This window comes from Petromyzon marinus, chromosome 51 (assembly GCF_048934315.1).
Source record: "Petromyzon marinus isolate PM22_M1 ecotype Great Lakes invasive population chromosome 51, UKy_Petmar_22M1.pri1.0, whole genome shotgun sequence".
NCBI lineage: Eukaryota > Metazoa > Chordata > Hyperoartia > Petromyzontiformes > Petromyzontidae > Petromyzon > Petromyzon marinus.
The window spans coordinates 525072-545200 of record NC_133717.1 but is presented as its reverse complement, the minus strand read 5'-3'; the positions used below and the strand labels follow the sequence as shown (position 1 = coordinate 545200).

The following is a 20129-nucleotide window of genomic DNA, read 5'->3' as shown; positions in this document are numbered from 1 at the left end:
GGAATCTGTGTGGGTGGCTTTCCTGTAGACAGAGTGGCTCATTGAACCATCAGGTCTCCTTTTAATTAGGACATCCACAAAGGGTAGCTTGCCATCTTTTTCGACTTCCATGGTAAATCTGATGGCTGGGTGTATGGAATTGATGTGGTCGAGAAATTGGTTCAATGCTGGCAGGCCATGTGGCCAAATGACGAAAGTGTCATCTACATATCTCTTCCACAAGGAAGGACTTAGGGTGGATGTCTGGATGGCATTTGTTTCAAATTTCTCCATGAAAACATTCGCTTTCACTGGTGATAAGGGGGGACCCATGGGGGTACCTTCATTTTGTTTGTAGAAAGTATCATTCCAGGTGAACTAAGTGTTGGTAAGGCAGTGTCTAACCAGAGTAGGAACATCAGGGTTCAGTCCATGTTGGACTAAATTTTAAATTATTGCTAAGGTGTCAGGTACAGGAACCTTGGTGAACAGATAAACCACATCAAAGCTGACGAGAAAATAATCTGGAGACAGTGAAATGCCCTTGATTTGAGAGACCAAGTGAGCTGAGTTATGTATTGCTGAGGTCGTCTTGCCAGTGAATGGAAGCAAGGTATCAGAAAGAAAACGGGCCAGTTTGTAGGTAGGTGCGTTTCCACTATCAACTCACCTTCCTACAAACTGGCCCGTTTTCTGTTTCCACTATCAACTCACCTACCTACAAACTGGCCTGTTTTTTGTCTGATACCTTGCTTCCATTCACTGGCAAGAGTATCTCAGCAGTACATAACTCAGCTCACTTGGTCTCTCAAATCAAGGGCATTTTATATTCTTTGGTTCTATTGGGTAAAGTCACGTAGGTAAAAAATAAAAATAAAAATCACGACGTTTTGGCCACAACACAAGCGGCCTTCATCAGATGAAGGGACGAGACTGTCTGGAGGACAGCGCTGGAGTGAAAAAAGCTACGCTCAGATCACGACCTTTAAGCTGTGTGAGAAGAAACAAAGCACCTTGACAAAGGAATTAGCATATAATTTAGCATTGAAATGGCTCATTGAAATAGCTAAGTTAAAGTATAGACATCCGCAGAGGCACCCCTTGACAAAGGAATTAGCATAGAATTTAGCATTGAAATAGCTGAGTGATTAGCTTGTAACTGGTCACAGAAATAGCTATGTTAAAGTCAGAGCATATACATTCACCGAGGCACCTAGTACAAATCAAACAGGAGAATTTAGCGAAACACAACCACGCTCAGACCGCGGACCTTTAAACTGTGTGCGAGCAAACAAGGTGTCCTGACAAAGAAATTAGCATAAAAATTAGCATTTTATTGGCCGATTTTAGAAAAGAGGTGGTGTACGTGCTGGTGGACTTGCCGTTTGGCGCGGGAGGGGGGGGGGTGGGAGGGAGAGTTTACCTATTGATGGTGTGAAAAGGGAATTTATAAGAGCTGCGAAAGTTTGGGGTACCACTACTTGAAAAATATACTGTACCATTGAAATTAGTTTAATGTTTAGTTCGATTTAGAACATCTTTCCAATGGTTGCTTAATTGAAACCATCTTCTCGGTTGAAATTGTGTCTGTGTTTGTAGATCTGAATTGCCTCGTGAACAAATCTCTGATAAAAACCCGTGGGTTTACCTACGTGACTTTACCCAATAGAACCAAAGAGTATGGATCCTAGCAGTCACGAAAGCTTTAAATCTAGAATTCAAGAGCATTTTATTGTCCCCAGATGATTTTCTCGTCAGCTTTGATGTAGTTTCTCTGTTCACCAAGGTTCCTGTACCTGACACCTTAGCAATATTTGAAGAGTTTATCACCTTTTGGCGTCCTCTGGTCTAACACCGTTTGAGACTAGGCTCGAAAGAAAGCTGTCTCTGGTGTGGACCAATCAGTTTCAAAGACAGTGCATAATATATCAGTGTTTTTTGTTTGCATTATGACCACAAGTATTATGGTTAATGCAGACAGGATTCCTTGTTAAAGGTTTCAGTTTGGTGTTTTAACATCTTAACACCTGTTTTGTTGCCAGAAAAAAGGGGAAAACCTATTCTCAGTACTCTATACTATATACAGTGTAGGCTTACATTATGTTATATGTGTGTCGTGAGTTATAAGTTTGTAGTGGTGACGTAAGTGTGACTCTTTGAGTGAAGTGGGTATACGCCATGTGCTGCCTAACCTAATGTTGTCTCACTGTACTGTACTACTGTACTCTCGAAACAGCCCCACTGCTTTTCTACAAGCAACAAATAAAATGCTCTACAACTGACTGGTGAATACCTCTGTAAAAATAAGATATTATTTCTTACATCAAAGTTAAAATTTGGGCTGTTTCTTTAAAAGTTGTATGCTCTTGGAAAATGTGGTGAACCATTAATATAACCCAGATATCATGGATTCCGGATACAGAGATTTTCCTGTAGACAGCTGCGTAAATTACACCACTGCCGATTCAACCACTAACTTTAAGTCTGGGCACATTTTGGATGAATGTGGAGAGGAGAGTGGCGAGCATTATCCCATACTCAGATACCACACTCGCTTGCAAACATGAGTCAGAGGTTTACATTTTTTTAAAGAAGTTGATAAGAGTTGGGAGAGCTGCGCACATTACGGATTGGTTGAGAAAAGGACGCTCCTAAGTTTTCACGTGGTCTTGGTGTGGTTATGTGCCGCCGATTGTGCCCCGAGCGTGGTGCAGATGGTGACCAGGATTCCTGGAGCCGGTGGCCTGTCTCAGCTGCCCCTGGATTTCTATTCACTTGGAGTTGTGGCCGCATACAAATACTCGTGCGGTGTCCTACGGTAATGATAATTTACAAAACTGGTTTAACTGGCCAAACGTCCCCAATGCAGCAGCACCCACCTGAAAAACTAGTCTTGAGGATTTGCGAGCTCAAGGAAGAGTGTGATCATTCCTCATTGCACAGCGTCTTCAGATGCTGTCGCTAGTCGATGCTTTGATGTTGTGGCAAATGGCATAAGAAATAGGGCACGTTCCCATCCTGCTAACCTATCATATTCCCAAACACATCGCTTTCTCCCTGGTTCTTTTTTTTTCTGAAAGAGCCATGCTATTTTTTCTGAGCCTTTTGACCTTTTAAACCTTCAATAATATTGTTAACGATTCAACCACTAAAAACTCGGTGATTTTTGTGTAACGAAGCTACAGGTTCATAAAAAAAACATTGTCGACACTTGCTTAATGGTTGTAATTTCAGGTTCTAAGTGTGATTTGGAGGCTTTGGATCACACAGAATCATCAGGATGGGAATATGAAAGGATGGGAATGAATCATCAGGATGGGAATGTTGCCATCGTTTTGTGAGTAAAACCGCCATTTAGCAGATGGGAGTGACCCAGTTACTTTGTTTTAGTATATTTTCTGTTACTTTCAACCGAGTTAAAATCAAGTAAGTCTATAACGGGAGGAGATTAATTCTGAGTGAATAGAGAATTGAATATCTCAAGTGTCTGGTAGTGTATATGTTAACGTTTCTGTGCAGTGGCTGGCACGGGGTTGATGTTTTTATTATAAATGTGCTCATATAAAATACAGAGGCCTACTGTGCGCAAGCGTGCACAACTGCACAACTCCTCTCTTTGTGCCACTAACTGTTTCCCGTCCCCCCACTCCCCACGCCTCTCAGGTCCAAACAAAACCTTGGTGGGAGCCAAGTGAAGTCGCATCATCTCTTGGATACGGATGGAGGAGGAGCCCTCACGAAGACCCGGGGGATCCCGGACAATGTCCGCTTGAACCTGACCAGTACATGTGGTGGGGGGATAGTGACACGCCACCACATTTGACGTACAGAGTTGTTGATGCACGTCTATATGATGTGATAGTATGAAAAATACATGGGAAGCTTTTTTACGTGTTGTATTATGATTTTGTCGTGAAAAACTATAAACTTGTGCAAGCTCAATAAGTTATTTTGTTATGGCTAGTACGGTTACCATTGTAAGCTCACCAGATCATGCATAGCAGCTTCACTCATCATTCTAAAAACCTAAATTTGATGAGGCTGTGACAATACAATAGAACATCGATTACCCCATGCCCGATTATGCGGCTTTCAACATCCGGTGGTCCCGGGCTTATCCGGCGAACCTACATCATAGCTGATGATGGAGTTGGATTTAAACTCTGAATAGCCACCTCCAATTCATGCAGAGTCTTTGAGATTGGAGTGCTAAGTACAGTACAGTAAATACACTATTTATAGTAGGATATTTTATTTTTGTCTATTTGTATGTTTATTCATGCCAATTTCATAGGAGTAAACAAATGTAAAACACTTGAAAAACTAGCGAGGTTTAAGGAAACAATGGGCAGGGCTGATTGATCAACAGTATGGTGGCGGCGGTGGTTTTCACTCTTCGGTTCTGTTGGCTCCAAAGTGTCTTGCCGTGTGGACAGGCAAGCGAGGAACCCCCACTGACCGACTGACGTACTGACGTGTGGATGGCCGCCGCCACTGTTGTCGGCTGCATTTCAGCAGGAAAGGAGAGGCGCTGTGCCGAATGCGAGCGGCAAAAAGCCGACCTGTCCTGCAAGCATTGCCAAGAGGACTTTTGCGACTCCTGCTTTAAGAAGGTAATTATCAAATGTGCTTTAACTGTGTAGGCTTTTGCAACCAATATTATCTGGTAAAAAAAAAAAAACCTCTTATGGATCAGACGTGCTAGTTGCAATCCATCGCACTTACGGCCTCTCGGTGCAATCTACTTGGGTATACACGCTTCAGAGTGAGTGTGCCTTACACCTTATTTGCAGTATAAATCCCCCTCCTACACACTTTTCACATGTCACTTCCAAATACCTGATCATTTCTCTCACTGCTAAAGAGCATCATACAAACTTTAAAACAGACACTGGACACGACTAGGACAAAAATCTAAATATTGTGAGCGCACACGTGACATCCCGATGGAATACCGTACTAGGCGTCATCCACCGTTTCTATTTGATTCAATTGTGGCAAACGTTGCACAAGGCTTTGCTGCAAGTCGGATCACCTTCACAGACAAGAAACAGACAGAGTTGGCTGTCGCTTGATGAGGCTGGTTGTTGTAATTACTGGCGAAAACGTCGCTGTTACTCGAATTGTAAATGTCGTTAAACCCGCCACCACCACATGACACAGCCAGTAAGTAAAGTTTGTCATGTAAACAAAACGTGCCAATTAGTTACTAGTTCAGCACACCTTGTGTTGGAGAGTAAACCTACAATATTTACAATTCGAGTACCGTGACGTTTCACAGGTAATTACAACAAGCAGCATCAGGCGAGTGGTGGCTGGTTTAACGAAACGTTTATATTTACACAATCTAAGCCAAAAAACCTCTTCTGAATAATATTGGTTGTGAAAGCCTGCTACATATTTAGATGCTGTACAAGTTGTAATTGTGTTCTGTATGTAGGTGTCTGTTCTAAACCATTTGCTCTTTTAAAGTAATCTACTCCCGCTTGGTAAATTTCCGAAGTCTACATAGTCAACCAGAATGTCTCTGCTCTATATTGCTGTTGGCTTCACGTACCCAACCTCAATGTGTGTTCTCCAGATATTGCCTATTTGCAGTTAGCTTGGATGTATTTTAACTTTCTCCGGCGAAATTTGTACAAACAACACAAACTCAGTCAAGACTCCAGCGTGAGTGTGCATCACCTAAACTCTTATTTTTGCATAAGTCTGAGATTGCATAAAGATAGATTATTCGATAATAATTTAATAAAACTGGGAATTAAAATTAAGGAGTAAGGTTTAAGTGGCGGTGAATGTTTCATAGGAGTTGACAGTCACGGTGTGTACCTGTGCTGGGGACTAATTATGTTGGGAAGGCAAGTCCTTCAGATTGGGTGGCTACCTTTGTTTACCTGTGTACCCTGTGTGTGACACTTGTGTACCTGCGTACAGTGATGATGTTGTGAAGGCCGGTCTGAGATTATAGTATTGCGTGTGTGCACGCGCGTGTGATGCGTTTTAGGTTCACGGAAATGCGAAAGTGCTGAAAAACCACAAAGTGAACAAAATTTATCCCAGTGACTGGTAAGTGGTGGCTAGAAGATATTAATTACCTCGCCTGATATACAGGAGGTTTTGGGTTCAATCCTGATACATTCATATATGGAGTTTGTATGTTCTCCCCGTGGTCACGTAGATTATTCTCCGGGTCTTCTGGATTTTCCCTCATTTAGAATAAATGTCACGCGTCTAGAGCTTAAAGAGCTGCATAGCTTAGTGTGCCTTACCTGGTAAAGTAAAATAAAACATATTTTCAATTGTAGCTATTAATGTTTTTGCAGTGATTTACACGTCATTTGTGGACCCTGATACTTCACAGCAGTCATGTGGCCACATGCCCATTGAAAGTGAGGTTGCGGTCTTGTAGGGTTCCCTACCCCCTGCCTTGAACCCTATAGCCTTAACCCCTTAATTATCATGAAAACTGAAAAACTTGCATGCCTAAATACAGTAGACCCTCGATTATTTGCGAGCGGTTTATCTGATTTGTGGATTAATTGCGCATCTGAGATATTGATATAAATTAATAACTCAAGGATTTCCCCTTTAGCACAAATCTTAACTGGAAAACTGTTGTACATTGTTATTCTTGGAAATGTTTATTACAAGTCACTTGCTTAACCAAAATCCATGTGCTCGCCTCTACAGCACAGGAGTTGCAGATGTTTACAACAGTAGGTGGAGTTTGATTGATCTTGATTGGCGTGAATCTGCTGCTGTCCACTTAGTGGGCCGAGTCTTCTGCACGGGAGAAGGAAAGTGTTATCACTGAGCACACGCATCATTGATCGGTCGATTGTTAGTATTCTAAATCGAAACGGTAACAAGCACAATCATTAGTTGTAGTTATTTTGAGTGATTTATCCAATCATTTATTTTTTTAGTTTTAATTTACGAAACTGCGTGATGGCAGAGATACTTAAATATAATTAATACCTAAATCAGTGGTTTTTGGCACAGTGATCCACGGAAAATGGATATTTTTGGATTTTCCATGATTTTTAATTATCCGCAGCCATCCTCCCCGTCGTTAGCACGGATAATCGAGAGCCTACTGTCGTGATGTGACATCGGGGCTAGGCAGTGGCACGTTGGACACTTTTACAAAGGGTTTCATAGAAAGGTCCCTGGCTTTGAGATCCGCTCTTGGGTTATGGTTGCTCTTGACTCCACCAGGGCCCTCAGTGTCATCCGAATGCAGCGGTCCCACCCATGAAGCCGCTTAAAACTAACGATTGAAACAATTGTTCCCACTGAGCTATACGTTATTTTTCAGAAGCGTTTTTAGATTATTAATTTGGGCTTCAGGGAAAATGCACAAGTTGTTAATCTATGTCAAAATCTCAAGTGAGCGCAGTTAATCTGCAAATCGGATAAACCGCACGTGGATATCAAGAGTCCACTGTACTTCTCGGAGCACCTCAGTCGTGGTCTCAGTGTAGTTGTGAAAAGTTGGATAAAGAAACCTTGGAACCGAGGATCTTTGTGATTTCCGGCTCATTGCTCCAGGTTGTCCCTTCGTCTCCGCTTCCTGGCCGCGTGCCGGTGGGAATGTTACCTGTTCATGATCTGTATGTATGTCGATGCAAATGCTTGTTATCTATGGCTGTTTATATTTCTGGCAGCCAAAAAAACTAAATAAATGACGGATTCTTTATTCACAAATAACATGAAATAACGTGCAATAAAGAGATAGTTTTTTGGTGCAGCTTTTAAAGGTTGACAGTGTTGATCGGTCTTTGACGTGGCTATTACCGCAGTGAGAATTGTGAGGTGCACGGTAAGCCGTATGCGTACTGCTGCGAGCTTGGTGACGGTGGTGGCGGTGGTGGCAGCGACGTTGCGTGCACGGATTGCATCTCGGATTCTGAGCACAGCGAACACGACCATACTCTGCTCGATGCCAAGGTGAACTACCACCGACGTTTGCGTGCGTGTGAGACATCGAACGCGAGGTCGATTGAAGTGCCCCGCTTGGATGTAATGTTGCTCATCTGGTGCTTTCTAGCCATATCGAGATTAAAATATGAAGAAAAACATTTACGAATATCGGCAACACACCAAAATATAAAGGAAAATCGCGCAGTAGCATAATCTAAATTCTAATAAAGTAAAACGCGTAGGTTTTTGCTACCAATATCCCTAATAACTAATTGGCTGTATCGGGTGCTGACGGGTTGAACGACGCTTTTATATTTGCGTGATCTAACCCAAAAAAACCTCTGGTGTAATAAAGTATACGGATTTACCTGAGCGCAATCTTGGATCGCAACTTATTCCTGAAAACGCCTTTCTCACACCTTGAGCCAGGCTTCCAATGACAACCGTTTCGTTGCTGCCCATTGCAGAAGGAAGAGCTGAGCGTGCAGCTTCTCAAGGCCATCGTGGCGGGCCAGGCGGGGGTCTTAAAACTGAAGGAGGCGCTGAGAGTGAGTGTGGTCGCTGGCTGCAGCGATGCTGCATCATCTTCATCATTGTCGTTATCATCGTCATTATCGTTGTCAACGTTGGCATCGTCGTTATCGTTGTCATTGTTGTCATCCTCGTCATTGGCCTCATCGTTGACACCGTTGTCGTTGTCATCGTCCTCATTGTCCTCGTTATCGTCAACCTCATCATCATCATAGTCCTCATTGTTGTCATAGTCGTCATCGTCCTCATCGTTGTCATCATCATTGAGGCGGTTGTCAAAGTCATCATCCTATTTGTCATCGTCGTCCTCAACAGCCATGATCGATCCACAGCTGGTTTACCGCCCAGCAGTTGTTTTTGAGATGGAATCCGCTGCTTGTGTTTTCTAAGTTATAATTTACTTTTGGCTGGCCACGACCAAGCAAAACACTTGAGACGTATATCTGAACGTTTTCACAAACCCATTGTAAAGTAACGGAGAAGTTTAACAATTCTATGCAACAACGATCTCATTATTTGTGCGGATTTAATAGCGTCGATTATTGTGCGGCATCCGGGTTTAATCGATGTGTGTGAAAAGGCTGAATTGTACGCCTTTAAGTGTGGTGCAATGTCAGGCACTGCTATGCAAACATTGATCGTCCTGGTGTTTCAACCGAGCTCACGGTGCCTTTGGCTATGAAAGTGGCTGGTGTAATTGTGGCTTCCATGACAGGAGTTTGAGAAGCTGCAGTCTGAGCTGCAGCTGCAACTTCACACAGTGGTGTGCAGCATCCATGGGAGCATCCACTCGCTGTGCTCCATGGTGCAGGCCCGGTGAGTTCAACGTTCCACGTGCACACATGTACACTCCGCTCTCGTTCCACCTGCGCGCGTTCATGCCGCTTGCTGCTGCTTAGCGTCTAGGTTTTGTTTGTTCTCTGCTTTGCCCGTGAAGTCATTTTTATATTTGCTTACACGTTGCTTCCTTCTGGCACAAATTTTCCACGCAGAGTGCCAATGAGAATAAAATGAACGTATGCTACCTATAGTTTACATTATGAGACCTCCTTTGCCAGTAACAAGATATAAAATAGGTTTTACCCTTTTAACTGTCAGTTTTTGTGCCAGTTAAAAGGGTAAAACCTATTTCTATATCTTGTTACTGGCAAAGGAGGTCTCATAATGCAAATGCTCACCCCGAGCCCTCAATACTCTGATAGTGCGCTGTTTTTGAGTTGTACGCCTTTTGGCATCTTCTGGTCCAACACCAGTGGAGACTAGGCTCTAAGAAAAGCCGTCTCGGGTGTGGACCAATCAAATTCAAGGACAGTGCATATTATTATTAGAGTTGTCTCTTTTGTTTGCATTTTGACTGCTTGTGTTGTGGTTATTGCAAACATGATGCCTTGAATAAAGGTGTCAGTTTTTGTGCCAGTTAAAAGGGTAAAACCTATTTCTATCTCTACCTATAGTTGCATTACGAAAAAAAAAAACTTTTTACTTATTTTGTTAGACGTATGTTTTCAAACCCAATATTTAAATTCAGAATAGATTTTTTTTGGGTTGGGCCACGTTACCAAGCATCTGACCAAATCAGTGACGTTGAAATCCTCTACTGCCACGGGTACAGCCAAACAAGGGAACTCGTCAACACGTACGAGCTGTTGACGCCCCTACATATTGTTTCAGCTCGGTGATAAGTGGAAGATAAATCCTCGCAGACAAATTTTGGCAAATCCTCGCAACAATCCTGAATTGTTCTTCCAACTACCTGGATTTTATCCTCGCGATATTTGACGTCGTTACCGATGAAAGTAATTTTTTAAATAAAAATTGTTTGTGGGAATTGTTTTAACGCCTCTTTATTCGTTTTTTTATTTGTACATCAAATAAAAATGATTTTTTTTCAGCATTGGTTGATAGCTCGGCCTTACAAGCAGCAAAATATATTGGTAAGAGTTTTGGGCGGTAGCCTTAGGAGCAGAAACAATGAAGCTTACCTGACTGACTTCTAGTTTCACATTGTATTTTGCACCAGATAATTTATCTTTTTTTTTCCCCTTCCCCACTGTTTTTGCCCACGTTTATCTTAACACACACACACGAGCCTTGGCCGATAATGGTTCCTGAGGCCGTTTTGGATCCCCAGGCTTGGTTTGTAGATGGTTGATTTATAATACAATTAGTGGGAAGTATCCGGCATTGCCCGGGGGAAAATATATATTCCAAAAGTTCTACCAAAAACAACATTCTTTACACAAATACTAAGCTATTGTCAAAGCCCGGTGTGCTGTTTTTCTGTCCATTTGTTCGTCAACAATATTATAAGAGGCTTTCAGAAGTCCAAAAAGTTATAGAAAGTGGGGGTTAAATAGTTGATCTAAAAGGTTTCTGAACATTGTCGACCCCCCCCCCCTCAAAAAATATTTTTACCCCAGTGTAGGCATATATACCTACACACCCTACATACAATAGTGAGTAGTATCTAGTGACTCTATAGTAATATTTGACTCTACAGTAGTATCTGGCTCTACAGTAGTATATACTGACTTTGTAATATCTATTGGCTCTATAGTCGTATCTACTGACTATAGTAGTATCTGCTGACTCTGTAGTTGTATCTACTGACTGTATAGTAGTATCTTCTGAGCCCAGTAGTAGCTACTAACTGTATAGTAGTATCCACTGACTATAGTAACTCTACAGTAGTATCTACTGACTCTATTGTATCTTCTGACCGTAGTAGTATCTACTAACTATAGAGTTTTGATTTAAAGCTTTCGTGACTGCAGGGATTCATATTGTTGGTTCTTTCGGTAAAGTCACGTAAAAGGGAAACAATTAAATTATAAAAATATAAAACAATAAAATTCTCATGACGTTTCGACTGCAACACAAGCAATCATCATCAGGTGTGAAAACCACAACAAGAAAATTTGAAAAAAGTGACGGTTATTTTTAACGTTAGCACCACGGACAGCGATTTGACAGTTTGTTCAGATGGACAAGTCCATCTATGTTTGGAAAAGAGGAGGGGGGAGACAAAAATTATGGATGCGGTCTGAAAGCCACCGTAAGCGTGAACAATCAATTAAGACCCGAAATGGTTTATCAAATCCTTGCAATGATTGCTAAGCCAGAATACATCTTCTCGGTTGAAATTGTCTCTTTGTTTGTATATGTGGATAGCCTAATGAACTAATCTCTCATGGTAGCCAGATGGCTTGCAAATAACCTCTGTCTTGGAGAAGTCAATGTCATGTGAGCCTACTGAATTATAACAGTGATCTGCCACGGCCGAGATGTTGGTCCTACCGTGTTTTAGGTCTGCTTTGTGTTCACGAATGCGGTCTGAGACATGTCGTTTGATGTAATTACTACCACAGAGGCAACTTAGTTTGTAGCCCCCGGAATCACATCTTTTACAGACGGAACCAGATCACAGATTTTATGTAATGTGTTGAATCGGACCTGGATCTTGTGTTTATTCAAGATTTTGGATATTTTTTTTGTGATCCCTGCAATGTAGGGTAAAGTGATGGTTTTGAAAGGCTCCTCAAGAGGGTCCTTCATGGTTGGAGTGATAGCTTTGCGGATTGTGTAGTCGGAGTAACCATTAGCCTTAAGAGCTTGGTGTACGTGCTTGAGTTCACTGGCTATGTGTTCCTGGTCAGATATGCATTGGGCTCTATGGTGCAGAGTCTTGATGAGGGAATTCTTTGGGGATGGATGGTGGTGGGAATCCGGTTTCAAGTAAGCATTTGTATGGGTTGCTTTCCTGTAGACAGAGTGGCTCATTGAACCATCAGGTCTCTTTTTTATTAGGACATCCAAAAAAGTAAAGATTCGTTCATGAGGCTATCCATATATACAAACAGACAATTTCAACCGAGAAGATGGATTCTGGCTTAGCATTCATTGGAAGGATTTGATAAACCATTTCGGGTCTTCATTGATTGTTTACGCTTACGGTGGCTTTCAGACCGGATTCATTATTTTCGTCTCCCCCTTCCTCTTTTCCGAACATTGATGGACTCGTCCATCTGAACAAACTGTCAAATCGCTCTCCGTGGTGCTAACGTTAAAAATAACCGCCACTTTTTTCAAAAATTTTCTTGCTGTGGTTTTCACACCTGATGATGATTGCTTGTGTTGCAGTCGAAACGTCGTGAGAATTTTATTGTTTTATATTTTTATTATTTTATTGTTTCCCTTCTACCTGACTTTACCAAAATAACCAAGAATATAACTATACAGTTGTATCTATTGACTCTATAGTAGTATCCACTGACTATACTAGTCACTGCTAACTCTATAGCAGTATCTACTGACTCTATAGTCGTATCTACCGACTCTGTAGCAGTATTTACTGACCGAAGTGGTATCTACTGACTGAAGTAGTATCTACTGACTCAATGGTAGTATTTGCCGACTCTATACTAGTATCAACCAAATCTATAGTCGTAAATACTGACTCTACAGTAGTATCTAATGACTATAGTAATATCTACTGAATCTTTAGTTGTATCTATTGACTCTAAAGTAGTATCAACTGACTATAGTAGTAATTATTAACTTTATAGTAGTATCCGCTGACTATAGCAGTATTTGTTGACTATAGCAGTATCTACTGAATATATATTCTTGGTTCTTTCGGTAAAGTCACGTTGAAGGGAAACAATAAAATAATGACACCTGATGATGACTGCTTGTGTTGCAGTCTAAACGTCGTGAGAATGTTATTGTTTTGTATATATTTTATTTTATTGTTTCCCTTCAACGTGACTTTACCGAAAGAACCAAGAATATGAATCACTGCAGTCACGAAAGCTTTAAATCAAAATTCTACTGAATATAGTCGTATATACCGACTCTACAGCAGTATATACTGACTTTAGTCGTATCTACTGACTATATAGTAGTATCTACTGACTCTGTAGTATTAACTAACTCTGTAGGAGTAACTTCTGACTATAGCAGTATCTGCAAACCACGTGTTCACCTGCACGCAAATATGCAGAGGCGGTGCCCCTGGTTACAGTGCTGGTGCTGCCCAAAATCATGAGTTGCCAATTTCTTTTATCTGGCTTGTGCAGGGGTGCAGAGCTCGTTTTTCAACTGAAGGACATCGAGGTTCGGCTCCACCCCATACTGACGAGAGGAGCGAGCGTTCTTCACGAGTCTCTCTTGTCGAACTGCGTCACCCTCGACACTGCCTGCAGCATGGCTCGGGGCCAGCAGTTCTCTCCGCGGGATGTGCAAAAGGCACGGACGTATTGATTTTCTGCGCGCATTCGGTTGCAGTAAACATGGCTGTCTCCGCCTCTCCGACGGCGAATAACCGTCAGTTAGTGTCTTCACCGTGATTGGTATCGTGTCGACGTGTTTTGTGCAGGTGGTAGACCAGCTCCTGATGGACTTCCCAGATCTGTGCTCCATATTGCTGGAGGATTCGCTGGAGCTGCAGTGAGTACAGCTTTTGAGATGCGGCTGCTCGCAATGCGACCGTTGAGTGTGCATGCGGGGACGCCTGTGAATTATACCTTCACACATGAGCAGCTTCTGAGGTCAAGAGGTCATAGTCAATTTTACTGACACCACAGTAACCTCCGCTGTTTGTTTTTGCTGGCTCCTGTGTATTTTGTTCCAGTGTCAATGCCTCACCTTGCTGCATTCCTAGTCTGATCACCAACACCTCTGGGTGTTGCTCTGTCCCCTGTCTAGGTCACTGCTTGCCCCCCCCCCCCACCCCTATCTAGCACATGTTGTCGTGCCCATTGCAACCTCTCTTTAAAGCTTAGATACTCCTCATACGCCTTCATGCCAGTGTCAGAATTTTTTTTCTTCTATAATTGCTTTGATGAGGCAAATATTTGCTTGTTTTATTCCACGCATGATTCAAAGCTACGGTGAGCATTTTCTCTCTTGATTTCTCATTTAAACCATTTATCCAAATGCCATGCTCCTCCTGCCTGCGTCTATCTTGCTTGTAGTGAGGGGAGATATTGGCGTTGTGCCCACCCCCGTATCAGGGGGATATTGGTGTTGTGCCCAGGCCCTTATCAAGGGGGATATTGGTGTTGTGTCCAGCCCCGTATCAAGGGGGATATTGGTGTTGTGCCCAGCGCATTATCAAGGGGGATATTGGCGTTGTGCCCAGCCCCATTTCAAACGGGATATTGGTGTGTGCCCAGCCCATTATCAAGGAGGATATTGGCGTTGTGCCTTGCCCATTATCAAGGGGGATATTGGTGTTGTGCCCAGCCCTATATCAAGGGGGATATTGCGTTGTGTCCAGCGCATTATCAAGGAGGATATTGGCGTTGTGCCCAGCCCCATATCAAGGGGGATATTCGTGTTGTGCCCAGCCCAGTATCAAGGGGGATATTGTTGTGCCCAGTCCCGTATCAAGGGGGATATTGGCGTTGTGCCCAGCCCCGTATCAAGGGGGATATTGGCCTTGTGCCTATCCCATTATCAAGGGGGATATTGGTGTTGTTCCCAGCCCATTATCAAGGGGGATATTGGTGTTGTGTCCAGCCCCGTATCACGGGGGATATTGGCGTTGTGCCCAACCCCGTATCAAGGGGGATATTAGTGTTGTGTCCAGCCCCGCATCAAGGTGGATATTGGTGTTGTGCCCAGCGCATTATCAAGGGGGATATTGGTGTTGTGCCCAGCCCATTATCAAGGAGGACATTGGCGTTGTGCCAGCCCCGTATCAAGGGGGATATTGGCGTTGTGCCCAGCCCCTTATCAAGGGGGATATTGGTGTTGTGCCCAGGCCCATATCAAGGGGGATATTGGTGTTGTGCCCAAGCCCCTATCAAGGGGGATATTGGCGTTGTGCCCTGCCCCGTATCAAGGGGGATATTGGCGTTGTGCCCAGCCCCATATCAAGCGGGATATTGGTGTGTGACCAGCCCATTATCAAGGAGGATATTGGCCTTGTGCCCAGCCCATTATCAAGGAGGATATTGGCGTTGTGCCCAGCCCATTATCATGGAGGATATTGGCGTTGTTCCCAGCCCTGTATCCAGGAGGATGTTGGTGTTGTGCCCAACTCCGTATCAAGGGGGATATTGGTGTTGTGCCCATCCCTGTATCCAGGGGGATATTGTTGTGCCCAGCCCCTTATCAGGGGGATATTGGTGTTGTGCCCAGCCCCGTATCAAGGGGGATATTGGTGTTGTGCCCAGCCCTGTATCAAGGGGGATATTGGCGTTGTGCCCAGCCCCGTATCAAGGGGGATATAGGCGTTGTGCCTAGCCTATTATCAAGGGGGATATTGGTGTTGTGCCCAGCCCACTATCAAGGAGGATATTGATGTTGTGCCCAGCCCATTATCAAGGGGGATATTGGCGTTGTGCCCAACCCCGTATCAAGGGAGATATTGGCGTTGTGCCCAACCCCGTATCAAGGGAGATATTGGCGTTGTGTCCAGCCCCGTATCAAGGGGGATATTGGCGTTGTGCTCAGCCCCGTATTAAGGGGGATATTGGTGTTGTGTCCAGAACGCGTATCAAGGTGGACATTGGTGTTGTGCCCAGTCCATTATTAAGGGGAGATATTGGCGTTGTGCCCAGCCCATTACCAAGGAGGACATTGGCGTTGTGCCAAGCCCCGTATCAAGGGGGATATTGGCGTTGTGCCCAGCCCCATATCAAGCGGGATATTGGTGTGTGCCCAGCCCATTATCAAGGAGGATATTGGCCTTGTGCCCAGCCCATTATCAAGGAGGATATTGGCGTTGTGCCCAGCCCATTATCAAGGAGGATATTGGCGTTGTGATCAGCCCCGTATCAAGGGGGATATAGACGTTTTGCCTAGCCTATTATCAAGGGCGATATTGCTGTTGTGCCCAGCCCATTATCAAGGAGGATATTGATGTTGTGCCCAGCCCATTATCAAGGGGGGTATTGGCATTGTGCCCAACCCTGTATCAAGGGAGATATTGGTGTTGTGCCCAACCCCGTATCAAGGGGGATATTGGCGTTGTGCCCAACCCCGTATCAAGGGAGATATTGGTGTTGTGTCCAGCCACCGTATCAAGGGGGATATTGGCGTTGTGCCCAGCCCGTATCAAGGGGGATATTGGTGTTGTGCCCAGCCCATTATCAAGGGGGGATATTGGCGTTGTGCCCATCCCATTACCAAGGAGGACATTGGCGTTGTGCCCAGCCTATTACCAAGGAGGACATTGGCGTTGTGCCGAGCCCTGTATGAAGGGGGATATTGGCGTTGTGCCCAGCCCCATATCAAGGGGGATATTGGCGTTGTGCCTTGCCCATTATCAAGGGGGATATTGGTGTTGTGCCCAGCCCATTATCAAGGAGGATATTGGTGTTGTGACAAGCCCCGTATCAAGGGGGATATTGGTGTTATGTCCAGCCCCGTATCAGGGGCGATATTGGTGTTGTGCCCAGCCCATTATCAAGGAGGATATTGGTGTTGTGCCCAGCCCATTTTCAAGGAGGGCATTGGCGTTGTGCCCAGCCCCGTATCAAGAGGAATATTGGCGTTGTGTCCAGCCCCATATCAAGGGGGATATTGGTGTTGTGCCGAGCCCCGTATAAAGGGGGATATTGGCATTGTGCCCAGCCCCGTATCAAGAGGGATATTGGTGTTGTTCCCAGCCCATTATCAAGGAGGATATTGGTGTTGTGCCCAGCCCCGTATCAAGGGGGATATTGGTGTTGTGTCCAGCCCCGTATCAAGGGGAATATTGGTGTTGTGCCCAGAGCATTATCAAGGGGGATATTGGCATTGTGCCCAGCCCCATATCAACCGGGATAATGGTGTGTGCCCAGCCCATTATCAAGGAGGATATTGGCGTTGTGCCCAGTCCATTATCAAGGAGGATATTGGCGTTGTGCCCAGCCCATTGTCAAGGAGGATATTGGCGTTGTTCCCAGCCCTGTATCAAGGAGGATTTTGGTGTTGTGCCCAGCCCCGTATCAAGGGGGATATTGGCATTGTGCCCATCCCCGTGGCGACTCCTCCCCACTCCACGCTGTGTCCGTATCAGTGGTGGGGCGACCTGCGGCCCGTCAAGCCCTCTCGTGGTCACCTTGTTCCAAGTGTCTTTCTCTCTCGGGCGATGAGTGGGGTCATGAGGAGTGCACAAAGTACCGTGTCAAGCCTGCGGCCCACTGAGGTGCAGGAATGCCGATCGCGTGACCCCACTGAGTTGTCCATCCACCGGTCTACACACTTTGCTCTTCCTCTAGACACTTGTTTACCCAAGTCCCTCCGTACCTGAGCCTGCAATGGTGAAAAAAGCGCTCGTGTACATCTTATTATTTATTTTCCCGCAGTCCATCATGCAGGTGCCTTCCAAACCTGGATCTTGTTGCCATGCTGCATTGAATGGGCCCCACAAATTTTACGGCTGGCTCTCCACTGTCACCCTACGACCTTTATGAGGATCACGTTGTGCCGATGAGGCTCGGTCTAAACCCATCCAGAGCTCGACCTCCTGCTTAAATAACACCAGGGAAGTGGTGGGTCCAGTAGGTGCCGTCGGCTGATGGACCAAATTGTAACCGTCACGTGTTGAAACGTTTCCTTGTCCTAATTATTAAAAAGTGATGCTACTTTAAGTACTACCATTTAATAATACACGATAGCACGGATACAAAAAGGTTTTTTTTCTCATTGCGTGTCCAGCGGTGGCATAAACAGTGTGCAGATGTTGAATGGGGAGTTGAGACCCGTGTGCTCATGCGCAGGTGTGACCTGGACCCTACACAGCTGATCGGCCACATTAAGCAACTCGGCACGATTATGTTCCCCAAAAGGTAAGCCGGCTCCTTTGAACACGGTTATTCAAACTCTTGTCTCATCAGTTATCGCTATATGTTTTTGTCTCTTTTTTTTTCCCATCACGTTTCTAATGCTGCAGGCGTTGATGTCACGCGACGTTGACTTGCGTCCGGGAACTTGCGCGGAAAGCAGCAGCACATCAAACCCGTGTTGGAGAGAACATCCTTTCTTGAAAGATGTCCAAACACTTTCTGTGATGTTCAATCGTGTACCATGGCTTCTACACCTGGTGGTGCTGCTGCCCCTCTTCTCATGCCCTGCCATGGAGAAACTTGCTGGTCGGCCATTAAATCCACTGTTTCTGCCTCGCGTTACCTAAACGTATGCTAAAGCGGTGGGTAATCTCTCTTCCCCCCCCCCCCCCCCCCCCCCCGTTGCCAGGTTCCTGGAGTATGGCGAAAACATGAGTGCGGCTGCTAGTTCAGACCGGTCTCCTGTAGGGGCCATGCCTCTTTCGTCGACGCAGCAGCTGCAGCGGGCTCACGGCAGCTGTGCCTCAGCCAGAGGCCACGCAGAAAAGGGGCCAATCATGCCTGGCTTTAAGCTCGCCCTGAACCCGCAGGTAAATTAGCAAACACTAGGGAGGGTAGTAATGCTCTCTGATACTGGGCGGTCAACAGATCGATTTAAAACCAATTCCTGCACTCAGGATGGATCTGTTTAGATGTAAGAGTATTGTTAGTGCGACATTTATGGAGGTTATGTGTTCCCATATATATGAAGAATGCAATTGTCACCGTTTGGCTTCTGAAGTAATCTTAGGAGAAACGAGATGGAACACTTGGGGCAGACGAATGAGGTAATCTGAATGAGATGTAAAATAATGCATCTTTTTATGATTTGCAAAAGATATTAAAATGCCAATTTAGCAAAGCAAGCATCAAGAAAAGATTAAAACGAGAACTGCAAACGACAAGTTTCTTTGGACATGCAACTATACCTATGTAGTGGGCTCAAACGGAGACTTGGAATTAACGTAGGAGGCAACACATGTATTAACATAACACTGTAACACAAAGGGGTAACTGCCCCTTTACCAGATAACCTATGGTGGTAGACCACCAGGCTAGCTACTCTAACACTCCGAGTAAGCTACCACGGACCGGACCCCCACTCGGGTCCGGGTCCTTGAGTTGGAGATCCTCTTCCCACATAGGACGTAGGTTTCTTCATGAAGACAACAGCAGCCAGTCCCACTGGGGACCCGGATTTTTATCCTGTGTGGCGGGGCTCGCTCCGCCCCTAGCCACGACCCCCTTCTCGAACTCTTGAGGTTCTCCACCGGACACGTGATCCCCCCAGCCCCCCCTTTGGGGGTCCCCGGGTAGACGCCTCTGGTCACGTGTCCTCCGGGTCCAACCAGAGTGCCATGGCCCCCCGCAACCCCGTTCCGAGGCCCACACTCTCGCCTCCTATCCTGTAGGGGCTGGCACTGCGCGTAGAGCGTGGTCCCATTACCTGCTTGTCAGTCAGTGCTGCCCGAGCCCCGCTAGGGGCTACGTGTCACGCCTTCTTTGGCGTGACACGTAGTTGGTCATAAATTGGGGGGTCATGGTCTCTGCCATACATTAAATAGAACAGCGAATAGCCCGTGGACGCGTGAGGATCCATTCGGTAGGCAGCCAGAACTCCCGGAACCTGCAAGTCCCAGTCAAGCTGGGACTCGCCAACTTGATGGCTCAGCATTGAAGTCGGAGTCCTGTGCAGGCACTCCACCATTCCATCTGGTGATGGCAGCTGCCGACTGGTTGGGCAGTGGCCAGGCCATTGGCCAGCGCGAGAAATATTCGACGCCATCCAGCAAATATTTATTTCCACGAGGGGTGGCGGGAATGGACCAAGGATGTCTATGGCGACCAACTCGTTAATGCGGGAGACCCAAATCGATT

General features: G+C 45.1%; 1 protein-coding gene across 7 annotated transcripts in view; it reads left to right on the top strand.

Annotated features, from left to right (window-relative positions):
* LOC116953304 (uncharacterized) overlaps window positions 1–20129 on the top strand; it is a 167677-nt gene that overhangs the window by 9424 nt on the left and 138124 nt on the right. For 5 of the 7 annotated variants that reach the window (XM_076074889.1, XM_076074888.1, XM_076074892.1 and 2 more), the window contains exons 4-14: window positions 2694–2797; window positions 3643–3770; window positions 4495–4592; window positions 5984–6045; window positions 7782–7929; window positions 8370–8450; window positions 9149–9249; window positions 13512–13680; window positions 13811–13881; window positions 18147–18215; window positions 18622–18802. In XM_076074889.1, the coding sequence (XP_075931004.1) occupies window positions 2694–2797; window positions 3643–3770; window positions 4495–4592; window positions 5984–6045; window positions 7782–7929; window positions 8370–8450; window positions 9149–9249; window positions 13512–13680; window positions 13811–13881; window positions 18147–18215; window positions 18622–18802 (1212 nt within the window). The remainder of the gene's footprint in view (window positions 1–2693; window positions 2798–3642; window positions 3771–4494; window positions 4593–5983; window positions 6046–7781; window positions 7930–8369; window positions 8451–9148; window positions 9250–13511; window positions 13681–13810; window positions 13882–18146; window positions 18216–18621; window positions 18803–20129) is intronic. The other 2 variants (XM_076074891.1, XM_076074890.1) reach the window with 2 other exon arrangements.